Source organism: Elephantulus edwardii, unplaced genomic scaffold (assembly GCF_000299155.1).
Source record: "Elephantulus edwardii isolate Elephantulus edwardi_28Jun2011 unplaced genomic scaffold, EleEdw1.0 scaffold00315, whole genome shotgun sequence".
Taxonomy (NCBI): domain Eukaryota; kingdom Metazoa; phylum Chordata; class Mammalia; order Macroscelidea; family Macroscelididae; genus Elephantulus; species Elephantulus edwardii.
Genome location: NW_006400065.1, coordinates 145,672 through 165,853, shown reverse-complemented (window position 1 = coordinate 165,853; position 20,182 = coordinate 145,672). Strand labels below are relative to the sequence as shown.

The following is a 20,182-nucleotide window of genomic DNA, read 5'->3' as shown; positions in this document are numbered from 1 at the left end:
GTCAGGGGCCGGGCGGGGTGGGCAGGTCCCCAAATCTGCCTGGCGAGGTGTCTGTGAATTTCAGTCTGCTACTCTCTCGGCCTCTCGCTGTCTCTTACTGGCTGCTTGTGCGACTCCGTCGCCACCTCTGTCTCTTCTGGGAAAGCGGTTCCAGGACGCAGGTTCAAGTCCCGACTCCCGCTTCTTCCCCGGGTGACCTTGACCGAGCACTTCCCTCTCTCTGTCATGCCCTCCTTTGTGGGAGTGAAAAGGCGCACCCAGAATGGGGGCTGGCGTTCGGCAGGCAACCCGAACCCTCCCTCGGTCGCCCTGCATTAAGCGCTTCACCCTCCTTGACTGGGGAGCGGGGCTGGTGGTGCACAGAAAAACACTTAAGTATGTGCCTCGCTGAGGGGTCCCTGCACCTAGGGCACGGGGTGGGTGCTCCGGGAGTCCTGGGTGTACAGAGACATGGAGGTTGCTAAGAAATGTGGAGAGACGCCTGAGAGATGGCAACACCTATAGAGACTCACCCATAAGCAAGCGACCAAGACCTATCTCTCCTCCCCGCACCCCAACTTTCCCCTCCTACCCGGGAGGGGCTGGCGCGCGGGGAACAGGACCCGCGGGTTGGGGGCCTGACTCAGACCGGCTGGAGCTGATGGGGAAGGAGGGGACAGAGGCAGCCTCTTCCCTATCCCCCCCTTTATGTGGCCCCCCCTTCCCTCCCCTCTCCCCGCCCCGGGGAGGGGCTTTGCAGCTTGGGGCTTTCCCGGATTTCCCTGGGGGCGGAGCCGACGCTGGGGTTGAGTCCCGGTCACCCGGGCCCTGGAGGCGGAGGCGAAAGGCTTGTGGTTCCAGGGGGACAAAGGGTGTGGGGGGCTGCACTCCAGATGTGCCCGGAGAGCGTGTGGGGATCTCTATGCCCCTCTATCTCCGCTATGCTTCAATCTGCCCCTTTGTCTCTGATCTCTCTGCTCCGATCCCGCCTAATGGTTTCTTGGTCGGCCATGTCCCCGTGACACCTCCTTCTGACATCTCTACCGGATCTTGTCTGTCTCCCCGGAAGCGTCTCTAGGACCCTGGACGTGGGTGTGCGCCCCGTCCCTGGACGGGGAGGGACTTTGGCCCGGATGGGCCCCTCCTGAGTGGATGGTTAACCCGGCATCAGGCGCAGCCGTGGGCAGGGACAGGCCGCACCCACCTGGGTCTTTGCTCACTGCCTCACTGCAGGCCTTCTTCCTCCACAGATGTGGGTTCAAATCCCACCCCCATGTTTTTCTCAGAGGAAATAAGAGGGGACAGTGACTCCAAGGTCTTTTGGAAGCAAATGTCTCCCAGCGGGAGAGATAGCAACCCAGGACAGATTTGAGGAGAGACACAGCGGGATACCTCCGCCCCCCCCTTTCCCTCTGTCCATCTGTCTCTGGTCTTCTGACATATCTCTGCGTATCTAAGTCCCTCTTGCTGAGAGAGAGAGGATCTCAGACAGGTCACCCCCACTCTTTTTTTTTTTTTTTTCAGAGAAGATAGGTATTTATTACCCCCACTCTTGAGATTCAGTTTCATCTTCTGGAAAATGGGGCTAAAGTCAACCCTTATATTTGGGGGGCGGGGGCTACAGCTAGGGAAATCCCGTCCACCTGGTCTCCTCCTTAGAGAACTCTCAAACCCAGGGGAAAGATGTCGTGTGGAGTACAGAAAGGAAAGCTGAGGCTCAGAGCCTGTGACAGTGGTGACTAAAAGGGAGAGCTGGGAGGACACCAGAGCCGGGCAAGTGGCGCAAAGATCTGGGCTCCGCAGATGTGGGAAGGAGTGTGCCAGAGGGGACATTTAGAGGGGCTGCTTCAGAGGCAGAGGAGGAAGTAGGGGTGAGGGGAAAAAGGGTTTGAGAAAGAAGTGGATGGTCTGAGAGAGAGGGTTTGAGGGAGGAGGTGACAGTCTGAGGGAGGAAGTGAGGGTTTGAGGAAGAGGTGAGGATCCAAGGGAAGAGGTTAGAGCCTAAAGGAAGAGGTGAAGGTCTGAGAGAGAGCATGGCCTAGGGGAGGGGTCGGGCCCTCTCTCTGGGTACCGAGAGGATCTGAGGGAGGAAGGAAGAGCCTAAAGGAAGAGGTGAAAGTCTGAGAGAGGAGATCAGGGGAGGTGAGGGTCTAAAGGAAGAGGTGAAGGTTTGAGGAAAAGCTGAGAATCTGAGGGAAGAGATTAGCGTCTGAAGGGGGAGATGAAGGTTTAAGGGAGGGGACAGGCTTCCAGGGAGAGGGGAGAATCTGGGGGAAGAGGTCAGGGCTTAGGAGAGGTAAGGGTCTGAAGGAGGAGGTAATGGTCTAAGGGAAGAGGTGAGAGTATGAAGGAGGAGGTAATGGTCCAAGGGAAGAGGTGAGAGTATGAGGGAGGAGGTAACGGTCCAAGGGGAGAGGTGAGAGTATGAGGGAGGAGGTAATGGTCCAAGGGGAGAGGTGAGAGTATGAGGGAGGAGGTAATGATCCAAGGGGAGAGGTGAGAGTATGAGGGAGGAGGTCAGGGCCTAGGAGAGGTAAGGGTCTGAGGGAGAGGGACAGGTAGGGAGGGGACAGGCTTTCAGGGAGAGGGAGGGGCATGAAGGAAGAGGGGAAGGTTTGAGGGGGCAGGTGAGAGTCTGAGCAAGTGTGGAAGGCATTTGGGGAGACTGAGAAGACTAAGTGAAGGTGGGAGGAGAGAAATGAGGGAGAAAAGGGGTCTGAGGGCGGAGGTAGGTTTGGAGGGAGAAGAGCTGAGGGTGGAGGTCACTCTGTCTGAGAGAAGAGGAGCAGTTTGAAGAGGGCCTCCTTTGGAGAGCAGAGAGGTGTGCCCCAGAGAAGGGAGCAGGGGCAGGGAAGGGAAGGGAGCCGGGGAGCCAGCCCCGCCCTGCAGCTGTCTCTAATTTCCCAGAATCTTCTGGTGCTCAGGAAAGTCCCAGCTCCCACAGCCGCCTCCCTCCAGTGTCGGGAATGGAGGATGCGGAGCCTGGGCGGCCAGCCCCTTGCTTCCCCCCCCTCAGTCCCTGTGCCCCTGGAACCTCCACCTCCTCCTCTTGCTGGGGCAGCCCCTGCGTGAGTCCCGGAAACTTCCCAGTCCTGCTGGAGTCTAACCACTCGCCCTCCCACAGGCATCCCTTTGGGAGAAAAGGCCAAGATTTTTACCTGTCCCAAGTGCTAAGTGCGTAATCAAGTCCTGCCTCGCACGTTGTGTGTTGGATTGCTGACTGAGAGATTGAAATCCACCACTCTGTGCTCTGTGGGGAAAAGGAGGCTGTCTCTCCAGAGACCCCTCGAGTTGGAATGGCATCAGTGGCGGTGGGCTTGGCTCTGATGCTTGTTTGTTTAGAAGGCCATGGGCCTGGGCCTTTCTAGTTCACTAGGCCTCAGTTTCTCCTTCTAAGTCCTTTCCGTTTCTATCCTGTTCAATAAATGGACCCTGTCCTGCTTTGCTTCATGCTGACCACTGGTACAAGTCCTGCACTCCTGGCTCTGTGACTTCCGGGCACACGGAGCTTCAGGGCCTCCTCTGTGAAATGGATCGAATTGAGAATGCCGGCATTGGTTCTGGGGGCCTGATGTGTAGAAAGTGCTCAGATCGCTGTTGAGGTGGTTGTCAACTGAGACAAGCTTTCAGCGACAGGACCCACTGCATCGGGGAAGTCAGGGTTCGTCAAGCTAGATGTTGCTGTTGTTAAGTGCCGTCAAGTACAACTCATAGCCACCTATGAAAAACAGATCTGAACCCGGTCCTGTCCTGTGCCGTCTCATCATCTCTGCCACAGTAGAACCTATTGCTGCAATCCCTGTGTCATTCCAGCTGGTTGAGGGGCTGACCCTCCACCGTTCCAAGCACGATGCCCCTTTCCAAGGAACAGCCCCCTCTTAGATGGACAGACCTGGAGTTGATCCCTGGTTCAGCCACTTCCCAGGAGTCTTGGTGGCACGAAGGTTAAGCACATGACCACTAACTTAAAGGTCAGCAGTTCGAACCTACTAGCTGCCTGTTGGAAGAAAGGTGGAGCCTTCTGCTTCTAGAAAGATTTCATAGCTTCCCCTCCATATTTCCTTTCATGTACGGAGGTCTGCCCCTTTGGAGATGTGACTTTCTAATAAATCTATCATTACTATTTCACCTTCAAAAAAGAGAAGAAACAAGCCTTCTTGTCTTTGAATCTCTATGAGGCAATTTTACTCTGTCCTAAACCCACTGTCATGGGGTCGATTCCAGCTGCCTGCCATTGGATTTCCAAGGTTGTAAATCTTTTGTGTGTGTGTGTGTGTGTGTGTGTGTGTGTGTGTGAGAGAGAGAGAGAGAGAGACACTTTATTTCATTTTAGTTGTTGTTCAAGGCTGTAAATCTTACCAGGAGCAGATGGCCCATCATTCTCCAGAAGATAGATTTGAACCACTGACCTTTTGGTTGACAGTGTAACATACACTGTACTCATCAGGACTCCTTCATGCTGATATATATCTCAACAATATAACTATATATGTAACTATCTGTTTCTGTCTATTATCTATCTTATCTATCTATCTATCTATCTATCTATCTATCTATCTATCTATCTTGTTGTTATGTGACTGTGACCCAGAGAGACCCTATGTACACCAGCTCTGAAGCCTGCCCTGGCCTGAACCAATCTGACACACCTAGTCTCATGGCCCCAGTCACTGTATCAATCCATCTCATCCAGGGTCTTCCTCTCCTGCGCGGTCCTTTTATCCATCCTTCCAACCATGATGTCCTTCTTCAAGGACCAGTTTTTCCTTGGCTACGTGCCTGAAGTATGTGAGATGGTGCTTCAAAATCCTAGCCTTGAGGTGGGGATGGGGAGAAGAAAAAAAAGAAAAAGAAAAAAATCCCAACTTCTAAGGAGAAAGTTGGTTTCACCCTCTCTAAGCCAGACCTGTTTGTTTTCTTGGTGGTCCATGGTACATTCAAGACTCCTTGTATATATGTTGTTGCTACGTACTTTCAAGTTGGAACCTACTCACAGCTGGCCCTCCAGGGGATTCTCAGAGGTGGGAGATTACACAGGAGGGCAGTGCTCATCTTTCTCCCGTGGAGTCACTGGTGGACTTGATCCGTCTGCTTTTGGGTTGGCAGTGCAACTCCTTACCAGCAAGCCACCAAAGCCCCGTGTGTGTGTGTGTGTGTGTGTGTGTGTGTGTGTGTGACCTATGAGTCAGTTCCAATTCAAAGGCACATAATGATGACAACAAATATATATAATTGTTGTGTACAGTCAAGTCAGAACCTACACATAGCTGACCCTCCAGTGGGCTTTGAGAGGCTGTAAATTACACGAGAGGTGATTACCCATCTTTCACCCACAGAGCAGCTTCTGGATTTGAATCTTTGGGTTGCCATGCACATATATGTATACATAAAATTATACATATACATATACTTAAGGAGCTCTTGTAGCCTCGTGGTAAGAGGCCACACTGAGATCCCAAAGGTATGAGGTTCAAAGCTACCAGTTGCTCCACTGGAGAATGATGGACAATATCCTCCCGTAATTAACTGCCTCTAAAAACCTGCCAGAGGGTCAACTATGGGTCAGTTCAGACTCAATGGTACACACAACAACAATACATATACATATGCATATATGTATACATGCATACCTACCTATGTATACACATACACACGTCTACATATAGCTCTACATATATTGTTGTTGTTGTTGTTATGTGCCGTCGAGTCACTTGCGACTCATAGCGACCCTATGTACAACAGCCCTAAACTCCGCTCTGTCCTGCGCCAATCGCACTGTCTCTGATATACCCATTCTGATTTCCCCAGTCGCTGAATCAATCCACCTCATAGAGGGCCTTCCTCTCCTGCACTGTCCCTCCACCCTCCCAAGCATGACGTTCCTCTCCAAGGACTAGTGCCTCCTTACAACATGTCCAAAGTATGTCAGACGGAGCCCCAGAATCCTTCCCTCCAAGGAGCAGCCCGGTTTAAACCCTCTCCAGGATGAATCTGTTTTCTTGGCAGTCCATGGTACCCTCAATACTCTTCTCCAGCACCACAGCTCAAAGGCATCAATTCTCCTTCTAGCCTCCTTGGTCATTGTCTAGCTCTCTGATGCATATCTACATCTACATACATAAGGGAAGCTCTGGTGGCCTAGTGGCAAGAAGCTGCTTTGCAATCCTGCGGGCATGCTGTTCGAGGCCACCAGCTGCTCCACAGGAGAAGGATGAGTAATCTCCTCCCGTGCGATTAATTGCCCCTGAAAACCCGACAAGAGGGTAAGCTATGGTGGTTCTGACTCTACGGCACACAACAACAACAACATACATACATACACATATGTATGCAATATGTATACACACATACATAAAAATGTGTACTTGACAACTGGTTCTGGGCTTTCTCCTGGATTCAAACTGCAGACCTTTTGCTTAGCTGCCTGATGCACGATCCACTGCGCTTAGGAGACTGCTAAGGAGACTGCTAAGGAGTTCTACACTCACACGTTACATGTCCGACTGTGAAACTAAAAGCAGTGATTTGAATCCACTCGCTGTTACCAGCTCTGGTGGTTTAGAGGTAAGGAGTTAACGCTCCCAATTCAAAGGCTCACAGTTCAAATCCACCAGCTACTCCACAGGAGAAAGATGGGCAGTCTCTTCCCATGTGATTGATCGCCTCTGAAAACCCACTGAAGGGGCAGCTGTGGGTCAGACCTGACTCCGTGGTACACTACAACGATATCCTCAGAAGCAAGATGGGCCTTTCCCCATGAAGATTTACGGCTTCAGAAAACTGACACCATCCTAATGCACATCTTTCCTGATTTTAGACCACACAGTCATCCCCTTCTTCTATTTGAGCGACAGCATCTTGGCCTGTGTATGAGTTCTGCATGAACACAGTGTGGCATTATGAGACTTCCATTCTTAACAGTGTTATCCATAATTTCTTATAATCCACGCAGTCAAGTGCCTTTGCATGGACAATAAAATGCAGTTAAATATCTTTCTGATAATCTCTGCTTTCAGCAAGACCCATCTGATATCAGCAATGATATCCCTCATTTCATTTCCTCTTCTGAACTGGTTTTGAGTTTCTGGCAGTTCTCTGTTGATATCCTTGAAAACTATAAACTTTGAGAAACCATGATCTATAGAAAGGCTTCAGGTCTTCAGGTCTTCTTCGTAGGGTTGCTATGAGTCATGCTTGACTCGACGGCCATCAACATCAACAACATTTTTTAGGACTGATTCAGTAGCAAGAGGTTGGTTTTATTCTTGGTTCTGCCATGTGCTGTGTGACCTCGGGCCAGTGACTTCCTATCTCTGTTCCTCTGTTGTGCCTTTAGTTGTTGGGGAGAACAGAGTTGCTGGGCATGTTAAGTTAGAATTTTGTGGAATGAGTGAATGATGTCTGTTCTTGTCTCCACACCACCTCCTCTGTCACATCAGTCTCCTTGTCTCCCTTTCTCACTTAGATGTGAGACAGATGGGCGCCCTGGTCTGGGGTAGAGTGAGCAAGGAATGGATGGAGCCTTTCAATCTCTTGAGCATTAGTTCACCTAAAGTTCCCTAAAATCCCCATTTGCAGAAGGAGCAGTTGAGGCACAGAGAAGTCAAACTGTTATACAGAGTCAAACAGCCAGGCATCTGTGACCCCAGTCCTATAGTTCCAACCCACTGGCCTACGAGGGGTGGACCACAGATCCCAGGCCATCCCTCCCAGCTTGAATGCTCAATAAAAGGTTGAGGGTTTGAAGCCACCAAGAGGTGTCTCAGAAGAAAGGCCTGGTAATCCACTGAAAAAAATCAGCCCCAGGAGAAGGCACCCATCTTAAAGAAAAAACAAGATAGAACAAATAAAAATCCACCTCAAACTCAAATTCACTGCCGTCAAGTCAGAATCGACTCATAGCCGACCCTCCAGCAGCTTTTCAGAGGCTGCAAATCACATTAAGAGGTGGATTAGAATTACGAGCGAGGGTCCGGTTCTGGATCAGCTGCTCCCCATGGACTAGGCCTCCGGAGATTTACCAAAGTATGAAGCAACAGCACTCTTCCTTGTTTCTATTTTACTCTTTATTAACCTGGGAAATTATTAACTACTTTTTAAAAAAGGCTGTTTATTTTAACATGTAATGTGTTTGGTATTGTTCTTTTAAGTGAAAGAGTACATATTTTTAAATGTAAAAACAAAACCGTCTTCAGGATCACAGTGGAGTGAGGAGGCATCAACACAGCAGCAGTTGTTTTGTTTCCTCCAGGGAACGGAGTAGATTAGGTGGGGAAGTCGAGGCCAAAGAGGCTAAATCAAGTGCATGCCCGGGGCACCTGCAGGGATTGAAGTGACCACTGCTCTTTCTGCAGGGCTCCTGTGCCACTCCCAGCCACAGGCAGGGCAGGGGGACAGTGGGTGTGGCTTTGCAGCAGGAAGGAATCCAGTTAGACTTGAGATCCAGAGAGGCTCTGGGCAAGCAAGTAAATTCTGTAGGCAGCGGGGAAACGGACCCCTGGAACCAAAGAAGGAAGCCTTGCCTCAGATACACAGTCTCTTCTCTGGGCCCAGGCTAGACATCACCCAGTGTGCCCACTGCCCCCGCTGTTCCTACCTTTCCCTGCCCCCCTTGGGGTGAAAGCAGGCCAGCTTCCTGGAGTTGGGCCCACACGCACCTCCTGGTTCCTCTCTGCCCTGGGGCCTTGGCAGTTGCAGGCTCCCCAGGCACCAAGTAGGACTAGCCCTTCCGGGACCTGAGCCAAGTCTTAATCTTCCCCTTTCTCCCTCTAGCTGGGTCTGCACGCATGGCCCCGCTGAGTCAGAAAGATTGCAACATTCTCAGAGCTCCTGAACACCCTCCCCAACCCCTCCCTCTCAGGGCTTCCATCCGTCAGGGGTGACTCAGGGGAAGGGAGACCAGCTTCTGCCCCCGGGGGCATCTGGGAAGACCAGGCAGAGAGTGGATGGGTGCCAGGGATATGACTGTAGGCAGTGAGGCTGGGCAAACCTGGGCCTCGGTGTTCTCATCTGTAAATGAAACTCACCCTTTAAGGTCTGAGTTCGCATCTCGGCTCAGCCATCTGCGGGCTGTGTGGCCCAGAGCCAGTGACTTACCCTCTCTGAACTCTTACTTTCCTCCCAGAACACGGAGGCAAAACCAGTGCTTGCTTCTCCGGATTGTGGCGAGGGCCAAACTGAGTGAACACATGCTGGTGCAGGCAGGCCTGGCACCAGGGACTTCTCCCTGAATGGCAGATAATCTTTGTAAGAGGGTTATTATTAATACAGGCCTGGGAGCGGCTACCACGGAGCTGCACTCAGATCTCTCTTTAAGAAGGGACTTCGTGGCCTCCAAGGCTCACTCAAATTCTGAGTCCGAGAATGACCTCAGCCAAGATTTGAGGGTCTGCATGTTTCTGCCCCCTCCAGGTGGTCTTTGATCTGGGGGCTCCCCCTGCCTCCCTGCCTTCTTCCATTTCCTGTCTTAGATGTCACTCCCATAAGCCTTTTGTGCGCCTAACTCCACCTAAAAACCTGTGAAACAGCGGAGTCAGACAGGCTGAGCCAGAGTCCGGGCTGGGCTGGGTGGCTTTGGAGGAGCGCCTGGGCTCGCTGAGCCTCAGTTTCCCCCTCTGAGTCATGGGACTAATGAGGATCAGAGTGGTGACAATGGCTGGGAACATGTGGTGAGTCAGCTGGCATGCAGGTTTTGGCTCCATCCAGGTCTGCAGAGAGCCTGAGGGAGCCCCAGCCACCTGGCGTGGAAGTTCAAGTTCAGCTCCATTCTCATCTGAAGGGAGCCAAGCCCGAGCCCACTCATTTCGTCGGCCCTGCCCCTGCTGGCTGCATGGCCCCAGCGCCACCGAGGGAGTGCCTTGTCCTCTGGGCCTAGTCTGGGAGGTGGGGACAGCCTTTCCCAGGTGAGGGCATGTGTGGAAAGCCCCCTTGGAGCTTGGCACGACGGGGCACTCAGTCAGGTGTATCAAGGCTGCCTGGGTCAAGGTTTTAGGTGAGTTTCTTTGCAGGGTGTGTGTGTGTGGCTGACAGCTAGAGGGAAGTCCCAGGGCTGGAAAATCATGCTCTCCTCCTGTACCCGCCACCGACTCACGGCTGTTGAGTCAATCTAGACTCATCCTAGGGACCCGCCATGCTGCACATTTCCCAGGCTGTAAATCGTAACAGGAGGTGACATCCTCAGCTCTCTCCCTGGGGGAAGCTGGTGGATTCGAACTGCTGACTTTTCTGTTAGCAACAACATAGGAAAAGTACAACATCAGATCTCTCTGTCCTCTTGTAGAAATTCCCTATTCTAGGATTTTCAGGAAAAGAAGTGAGAGGGTCCTATACATTCACGTAGCAATGAATGGGTGGGGGGAATGTGCAAGAAAGACCACTCCAAGTCGGGGGAGCCCTGGAGACAAAGTGGGCCAAGTATTGGGCTATACATCAAAAGGTCAGAGGTTTGAATCAACCATTGTTCAAGACAGAAGGAAATGACATTCTGCTCTCATTAAGAGTTACAGCCTTGGAAACCCAACCCAATGGAGCAGTCTACTCTTATAGGAGTGCTATGTGTCAATATTGACTTAATGGAAATAAGTCTTTTAAAAGGTGGTGAAAAGAGGGGCTAAGATCCACTCCCTCAGTCAGACTCAAGGTCTCAAACTCATTGCTGTCCAATTGAACCACCTCATAGTTGACCCTCCAACAGGCTTTCAGAGGTTGTAAATCATTAGAGAGGAGATTACCCATCTTTCTTTCTCAGAGCTGCTGGTAGATTCGAACTACCTGCCTTTGGGTTGACAGCACAACTCCTTACCCACCAGGCCACCAGCGCTCCCTAGGTAGGAGGCTGGGAGATCCCTGAGGCGGGGCATATTCCCCCATCAGGAGGACTTCCTGGAGCAACTGTATTAAGTTCTTGCTCTTCTATCAGCTCAGGAGTTTCTTGAGAAGCAAGCCGTGACTCCTCCATAAATTAGCTCAAGAATGAGCACACAGAGTCCTGGTGGTGTGGTGGATTAAGTGTTGAGCTGTGAATCCAAAGGTTGGCAGTTGAAATCCTCCATGGGAGAAAGATGAGGTCATCTCCTCCCATAAAGATACACAGCCTCAAGGAGCTCAGGTGGCCTAGTGGCAAGAAGCTGTAATCCTGAAGGTGCAAGGTTCGAATCCACCAGATGCTCCGCTGGAGAAGGAGGGACAACCTCCTCCTGTGCTAGTCAATCTGCTTCAACGGTACACAACAAGAAAAAAAGATACGCAGCCTCGGAAATTTCATGAAGGGTCGTGATGAGCTGGAATGGACTAGATGCCAGCGGGTTTCCCCTCTCCTGTCATTTATCCACTTCGTTATTAGAAAAGAACTTGACTGTGTGCACTGGAGACCCCAGAAGCAAGTGGACATAAATCTTCTAATTCTGTTGTTGTTATGAGTCGTCTAGTCGCCTGCAACTCATAGCGACTGTATGTACAACAACCCTAAACCCTGCTCTGTCCTGTGCCAATCTTATTGTCTCCAACACACCTATCCCCATTACCCCAGTCACTGAATCAAGCCATCTCATCACGGGTCTTTCTCGTCTGTACTGTCCCTCCACCCTCCCAAGCATGATGTCCCTCTCCAAGGACTGGTCTCCCCTTGTAACATGTCCAAAGTATGTCAGACGAAGCTTCAGAATCCTTGCCTCCAAGGAGCAGCCTGGCTTCACCCTCTCCAACACGAACCTGTTTATTCTCTTAGCAGTCCATGGTATATTCAATACTCTTCTCCAACACCACAGCTGAAAGGCATCAATTCTTCTTCTATCATCCCTAGTCATTGTTCAGCTCTCTGATGTATAGCAAGTGATTGCAAAGACCATGGCTTGTTTCAGGCGCACCTTAGTTTCCAGACTGACATCATGGCTCTTCAGTACTTTGGAGAAGTCTCTTAACAGCCGATTCTCCCAGCGTCTTCTAATTTCCTGGCTGCTGGTGCCAAGAGTATTGATTGTGGAGCCAAGCAATCTAAAGCTGTTTTCAATTTCAATCTCTTTTCCATCATGATGCTGCCAATTGGCCCAGTGTTGAGAATCTTTGTTTTCTTGATATCAAGCTTCAATCCGTATTGAAGGCTGCAGTTCTTGACCTTCTGCAGCAAGCGCTTCAGGTCCTCCTCAGTTTCAACAAGCAGGGTTGTGTCATTTAACGGAGATTGTTCATAAATCTTCCTCCAGGCCTGATGTCACATTTCTCCTCATAGAGCCCAGCCTCCCAGATAATCTGTTCTGCATATAGGTTAAAAAGGTATGGAAATAGGACACATCTCTGGCATACACACTTTCTAATTTTGAACCATGCATTGTTTCCTTGCTCTGTTCTGATGACTGCCTCCTGGTCCAAGTATTGGTTTTGGATTAGCACAATCAAGTGTTCTGGGATTCCCATTCTTCTCAGAGTTAGCCACAGTTTGTTGTGATCCATACCATCAAACGCTTTTCCTCTGGTACTTCCTGGTATCAGCCAAGATCCATCTGACATTAGCTATAATATCCCTAGTGCCACAGCCTCTTCTAAATCCAGCCTGCACTTCTGGCAGTTCTCTGTTGATGTGCTATTCCAGTCATTTTTTTTATAATCTTCAGCGGAATCTTGCTTGCTTGTGATATTAATGATATTGTTCAGTAATTTCCACACTCTGTTAGATCACCTTTCTTTGGAATGGGAACAATATAGATCATAGATCTCTTCCAGTCAGTTGGCCTAGTGGTTGTCCTCCAGATTTCTTGTCACAACTAGGTGAGCACATCTAGGGCAGCATCTGATAGTTGAAATATGTCAGTTGGTATACCGTCAGTTCCTGGAGCCTTGTTTTTTGCCAATGAGCAGCTTGAACTTCCTCCTTCACCACCACAGGCTCTTCTTGTTCATATGTTGTTTCATAAAATTCTTCTGTGTCTGCCAATCCTTTTGGAACAATGACTTTGTATACTCTTTCCATCTTCTTTTCATACTTTCTGGTCATTTAATATTCTTCCAAAAGCATCTTTAAGTATTGCAAATAAAGGTTTGAATTTGTTCTTCAGTTCCTTCAGCTTAAGAAATGCTGAGCGAGTTCGGCCCTTTTGATTTTCTGACTCAAGCTCCTTGCACATTTCATTGCAATACTTCATTTTGTCCTCCTGGCCTGCCTTTTGAAATTTTATGTTCAGCTCCTTACAAAGCAAAAACATCACAAGACTCAAACGTCATTTCAGCTGATGTGCCCATCGCTCCCTGCTGACCCGCCGCTGGGCTCCCCAGGCAGCAAATCGCAGGAGAAAAGACTGACATCTTTTTCCATGGAGCCCCTGTTGTTGTTGTGTGCTGTTGAACTGACTCACAGTTGACCCTCCAGTGGGTTTTTATTTTTTAATTGATATTTTAACAAAAGTTTACAGAAAACTTGGATTTCCATTCATTCAGTGTTGCACATTTTTCTCCCTAACCCCCAGTTTGCTTTTCTCTTTAAAAAAAATCTTTCATTGTTTCACAGTTTCCTCCTTCTGCACCCCAGGACCACCCAGTCCACTTTGCTATGCAGCTCTTTTTTTTTTTTTTTTGCTATGCAGCTCTTATTCTGGTCTGTTGTCATGCAAAGAATACCTGATTATTTCTTTCTTTTAGACAGTTCTTTTCCTCATCTATTTAAATGCAGTGTTTATTATTTATCCCCTCTTTTCTTAGTTTTCCTCCAACCCCAATGTCATTCCTGTTTTATAACAGTGGCATGATGCAGTGTTTGTCCTTTTGCGACTGAGATATTTTACTCAGAATAATGTCTTCCAGGATCATCCATTTTGTATAATATTTCATGAGTTCCTTGTTTTTTAGTGCTGCATAATATTTCATTGTGTGAATATACCACCGCTTCTCTATCCATTCATTTATTATTGGGAACTTGGGTTGCTTCCATCTCTTTGCTATTGTGAACAACACAGCAATAAATATGGGTGTGCATGTATCTGTTTGGGTGGCAGTTCTGATTTCTTTAAGATATATTCCCAGTAGTGGAATTGCTGGGTCAAATGGTATTTCTATTTGCAACTTTTTGAGAAAGTGCCATACCGCCTTCCACAGTGGTTGCACCATTTTACACTCCCACCAACAGTGAATAAGGGTTCCAGTTTCTCCACAACCTTACCAGCATTTGTTGCTTGCTGTTCTGTTAAATTGTTAAATTTTGCTATTCTGACTGGGGTGAGATGATATTTCATAGTTGTTTTGATTTGCATCTCTCTTAGAGCTAGGGATTTTGAACATTTCTTCATGTGCTTGTTAGCCATCTGAATGTCTTCTTTGGTGAAGTGTCTGTACATATCCTGTGCCCATTTTGCAACTGGGTTGTTTATCTTGTTGAAGTTCAGTGGGTTTTAGAGGCTGTAAATTGCACGGAGGAAACTGCCCCTCTTGCTCCCATGGAGCAACTGGTAGATTTGAGCCAAGTGCCTTTGGGGTGGCAATGCAATTTCTTACCACTAGGCCACCAGAGCTCTCTCTGGAAGCCACTAATGTATTTGAACTGCCAGAGAGACTTGGTCTTTAAGGTAGCAACATGACATCCTATGGATTATGCCATCACAGAAGACCAAAATATCAAGTCATCCTCAATGTTTGTTATGTAGGTGATACAACCTTGTTTGCTGAAACCGAGGAGAACCTGAGACATTCTGCAAAAGGTCAAGGATTGAAGGATGGAAGCTCAACATCAAGAAAACAAAGATTCTCACCACTGGATCAACTGTCAGCTTCACAATGGATGGAGAAGAGATTGAGATTGTTGATTTCTCAGTTTGCTCGGTTTCACAATCGACACCTTCTGCACTAGCAGTCGGGAACTCAAAAGACGAATTGCGTTGGGAAAATCTGCTGTCAGGGACCTCTCTTGAGTACTGAAGGGCAACGATGTCCATCTGGAGACTAAGGTGTGCCTGACTAGGCCATGGTCTTCACAGTTATTTACTATGAATCCACAAGCTGGGCAATAACTAAGGATGATAGAAGAAGGATCGATGCCTTTGAGTTGTGGTGCTGGAGAAGAGTGTTGAACATACTGTGGTCTGCCAGAAATAGGTCTGTCCTGGAGAGGGTGAAACCAGGCTGCTTCCTGGAGGCAAGAGTTTTGAAGCTCCATCTCACATACTTTGGGCACATGGCCATGAGGGACCAGTCCTTGGAGAGGGACATCATGCTTGGAAGGGTGGAGAGACAGCACAGGAGAGGAAAAGCCTGGATGAGATAGATTGAGACAGTGACTGGAGAAATGGGAATAGGTCTGTTGGAGATGATGAGATTGGCTATGGCAAGGTTCAGAGCTATTGTACACAGTGACAATGAGTCACAGGGGACATGATTGCACATAACAACAACAAAAGGGACATGATTAGAAACACTGGTGTCAGAGAAGTGCTGGTGCCTGGAAAACAGGGAGAAACAACTTGTATCACAGGAAGAGAAGCGCCCCATAGGGTCGGCATGTGAATTTCAAGTCGGTCCTCAGTCTGGTGTTTTGGCCTGGAAAGGCCAGACGCAGAGGAAACTAAAAATGACACATTAAACTTCTTGGGGTTGTTTCTTTTGGGGTGAGTCAGCCAACTTTTTAATATTAATCCAAAAGAAGAAAGTGATTTTTGCAACCATTCCCTCCCTACTCCTTCTCTGTCCCTTTTTATTTTGTTGACTGCTTTTTTAGAATTTTAAGCAAATTAGTAGTAACTGGGGAAGGACAGGCCCAGAGTGATTGCCACAAAGTGCTGCCACCATCCCCAGGCCACCAGCGCCCTAGGGACTATCAACCTGGGGTCCTCTCAGCAGTTATCATTGTCGTGAGGTGTCATCAAATCTGCTCCACATCACAGCGACCCAGGTCCAATGGAACAAAACCCAGCCCTGTGCTGACATCCTTGCATCTTTTTGTCAGTTCATCTTGTTGGGGGTCTTCTTCTCTTTCAGGGACCTTCAACTGACATTATTCCAGGTACTAAAAATTCTCACCACCGGACCAATTGGTAGCATCAGGATGGATGGCGAAGAGATTGAGTGTTCACAGCTTCAGTTTGCTAGGCTCCACGGTCAACACTCTTGGCACCAGTAGCTAGGAAATCAAAAAACGTATTGCGATGGGAAAGTCTGCTGTTAGGGACCTCTCTAAAGTACTCAAGAGCAACGGTGTCTCTCTGGACTAAGGTGCGCCTGATACAGGCCATGATCTTTGCAATCGCTTGTTATGCATCAGAGAGTTGGACAATGACTAGGGAGGATAGAAGGAGAATTGATGCCTTTGAGCTGTGGTGCTGGAGAAGAGTATTGAATGTACCATGGACTGCCAAGAAAACAAACAGATTCATCCTAGAGAGGGTTAAACCTGGCTGCTCCTTGGAGGCAAGGATTCTGGGGCTTCGCCTGACATACTTTGGACCTGTTGTAAGGAGAGACAGGTCCTTAGAGAGGGACGTCATGCTTGGGAGGGTGGAGGGACAGTGCAGGAGGGGAAGACCCTCTATGAGGTGGATTGGCTCAGTGACTGGGGTAATTGGGATGGGTGTGTCAGAGGCAATGAGATTGGCACAGGATAGAGCACGGTTTAGGCCAGTTGTACATAGGGTCGCTATGAGTCGCAAATGACTCAACGGCACATAACAACAACAACAATTGTTTTAAAAGGAACTCTGAGGGCCTAGTGACTAAGGAGTTGCGCTGCCAACCCAATGGTAAAATCCACGGTTCAAATCCACCAGCTGCGCTGCAGGAGAAAGATGGGCAACCTCCTCTGGTGCTACTTACAGCCTCTGAAAACCCACTGGAGGGTCAGCCATCAGTCAGTTCCCACTTGATGGCTCGTAACAACAAAACGGTGACAATCAAACTCAATGGGGGCGGGGGAAGAAAAACAAGAATAATAATCAGATCAGAGTCTTAGAAAGCAAAGAATGCACCCTTGCAATTCTAAGAAGCATGATTGTCAAATTGTATAAATAGGGACTTGTTGTTGCAAAGGACTCTGGGCAGCGAGGAGGCACCCCAGGCTGAACAAGAAGAGAGAGGGACTGGGGCCCAGTTTCCCCATCCACCTGCACCCCACCCCTGCTTCTCACTGCAGCCTCTCCTTCCCAGGGCCTTGCCCTCTGCCCTCTGGGCTCCTGGCCTGCTCTCCCTGCCCACGTGGAGGGAGTCTGAGGAAGCTGCTTCAGCCCAGCGTCTGTGGAAGAAAGTCCAGCTGCAGCCCCACCTCACTCCTGCCTTATCTCTCACTTCCCTACCTCTGCCCACACCCTGTCTCCCAGGGCAGGTCTGTGTCTTCCCTATCCACACACAATCCCCACCAAGGATCAAGGACACTTCTTTCACAAACAAAAAACCCAGTGCTCTCAAGGATTCCACCACACAGGATCCCATAGAACTCTCTAGAACTGTCCCATAGGAGTTCAGAAGCTGCAAATCTTTTCTTTCTTTTTTTAGGAATGGCTTCCTGTTTTTGTCTTTTACTTATTATTTCTCTCTCTCTTTTTTTTTTTTTTTAATTGTAAGGGAGCTCTGGTGGCCTAGTGGCCAGAAGCTGCACTGTCATCCCAGAGGTATGCGGTTCAAATCCACCAGATGTTCTGCTGGAGAAGGAGGGGCAATCTAGTCAGATCAGATGTGATGTACACACACAAAAAATAATAAAATTTAAAAAAAATTGTGATTTGAGTGAAAGCTGGCAAAGCAAATTGGTTTTGCACTCCAAACTGTTTGTTTTAGAAATATTCAGGGTAATGAGCCAATTTTGTTTATGTGCTTTATTTACCAATTCCTTTAGCTAAGTACAAGCTTACAAGTCATGTTGGACAACTGACCAATTTTATAACATGAATGACAAGGTGGTTGTTATGTACTCAGTGGGAACGGGCTCATCGCTGACCTTCCAACGGGGTTTCAGAGGCTGTAAATCACAGTGGAAGAGATTATCCATCTTTCTCCCACAGAGCAGCTGGTGGATTCAAACTGACTGCCTTTGGGTTGAGAGTGCAACTCCCTACCGCTAGGCCACCAGAGCTCCCTTTAATTACTATATCATTGTCCCTTTCCTCCTTCCTCCTCGTCTTTTTCTTTCCACTTATTCTTTCTAGACCACTTCTTCCTGCCTTGAAGGCTTTATCCTTAGGCAAGTCCTGTCTTTTTTGACCTTTACTTGTATGATAGTTCTTGGTCACCTCATAGGCCTGTCTATTGTTTGGCTGGAAGTTGAGCCACTGGGGATGAGTTTTGTTCCAGGTTCAAAGGGTGAATGAGGGCCACAGTCTTGTGGGTCCCACCAGTTTCTATGGGACCAGTAAGCTTGGTCCTTTATTAATATTTCTTTTCATTTTGTTCCATATTTCCCCCACCCTACCCAGGCCCTCCTAGTGATTACTTTCGGAGTGATCAATGGTGGCGGCCGGGCACCATCTAGTTCTTCTGGTCTCAGTGTCCTTAACTTGAGGTTGATATAGCTCATTAGTCCTTTGGACTAACTGGTTCTCTATGTCTTTACTTTTCTTCCCTTATTGCTCTGGGGGGAGATCAATTACTGCACTTTAAACAGCTGCTTGCCAGCTTTTAAGCACTCAGTTTTTATTCACCCCAGTGGGATGTACAGCATTGACTTTGAGGTATATGATGTCAATTGACCTTGATGTGCCTGGTGTAAATGTTTGCAGAAGCAGAGTGCTGGCAGGTTCCAACTTCCAAACGTTTAGTTAGAAGTTGGATGTCCTACCCACTGTGCACCAGGGCTTCTGTCTCCCTTGGGTCTCATCCGTATGCTTTCTCCCGTGAGATTCTAACTGAGGCACACTTGCTAGGTGCTCTCCGGAGAAGACTACTCATGACAAAGCAGAATTGCCCCCATAGGGTTTGAAAGGCTGTGATCCATAATCTTTACAGGAAGCAATGGCCAAGTCTTTCTCCTGTGGTGCAACTGGATGGGTTCAACCCATACACACCCTCAAACCTTTAGGTTCCTTCAAAACAAACCTAAACCCACTGCCTTCCAGTCAGTTGCAACTCCTGGCCACCCTCCATCGGGTTTCTGAGACTGAGCATCTTAACGGGAGGAGACTGCTTCGTCTTTCTCATGTCTCGTCTTTCTCCGGAGGAACAGCCAATGGGTTTGAACTGCCAACCTTTCGGTGAGCAGCTCAACACTTAACCTTCTACACCACCAGGACTCCTTCCTTCACACAAGGCATACAAGAAATGTTCAACAAACACATCAGGCCTCAGCACAGACAGCCTCTCCTCCAGGAAGCCCTCCTGGGTTTCCCTCCCTAGGCTGGGTCATGTGCTCACCTGGGCTCTCCCACTCCAGCCCTGAGCTCTCTGTCTGGGTACCGCCTGGTGAGGGCAGTCCAGGGTTGTCCCTGCTTTGTGTACCCAGAGCAGCAGAGACCTCAGGAAGCGACTGTCAGGCCACCTGTCTATTGAAAAGGCTTCTTTACAATGTTCTGACTTGTGACTCCTCTGCAGGCCATCTCTCAGATCAAGGATGGCTCTTCTTTGCCAGGGGTCCCCAATGGTTCAAAGAAACTTAGGAGAGAAATCAGGTAAGTGGCTGGAGTCTCCAAAATGGGTGCAGGTCGACCAGTGCTTTCTGGCCCAGCGCCTCTGTGGATTCCCTCCACCCTCCTTTGACGCTTCCTGCATGACTCAGGACTTTGTCTATAGAATCCTTTAATATTGCAACACAAGGCTTGACGTTTTTCTTCAGTTCTTTGCACTTGAGAAAGGCCAAGCATATCTTTACCTTTTGGGATTTTTTAATTTTATTTTTATTATTTTTGTGTGCGTGTACCATCAAATCAGATCTGACTGGCACAGGAGGAGATTGTCCCTCCTTCCCCGGCAGAGCATCTGGTGGATTCGAACCGTGCACCTCTGGGATTGTAGTTGCAGCTCCTTGCCACTAGGCCACCAGAGCTCCCCTACCTTTTGGTTTTTTGATGGCAGGTCTTTGCACATCTTGGTTGGGCGCTTCATTTTGTCTTCTCAAGCTGCCCCAAAGCCTTTCTGTTCCTCCCTTCTACTTCATTTCCCCCATTTCTTTTTTTTTTTAATTTTTATTTTATTATTTTTGTGTGAGTGTACCGTCAAATCAGATCTGACTGGTACAGGAGGAGATTGTCCCTCCTTCCCCGGCAGACATATGGTCTTTTTATTGAAAATTATGAGTATGCGGTATAAG

General features: G+C 48.7%; 2 protein-coding genes across 2 annotated transcripts in view; both read right to left on the bottom strand.

Moving 5' to 3' along the window:
* BCL3 (B-cell CLL/lymphoma 3) overlaps positions 1–227 on the bottom strand; it is an 11,608-nt gene extending 11,381 nt beyond the window's left edge. Inside the window, exon 1 of the mRNA XM_006901258.1 lies at positions 99–227. Coding sequence (XP_006901320.1) covers positions 99–227 — 129 coding nt within the window. The remainder of the gene's footprint in view (positions 1–98) is intronic.
* Positions 228–404: 177 nt separating this feature from the next.
* The window catches only part of CEACAM16 (carcinoembryonic antigen-related cell adhesion molecule 16), a 48,468-nt gene continuing 28,690 nt past the window's right edge, over positions 405–20,182 (bottom strand). Inside the window, exons 6-7 of the mRNA XM_006901257.1 lie at positions 572–637; positions 405–460 (exon numbers count right to left, since the gene is read on the bottom strand). Coding sequence (XP_006901319.1) covers positions 405–460; positions 572–637 — 122 coding nt within the window. The remainder of the gene's footprint in view (positions 461–571; positions 638–20,182) is intronic.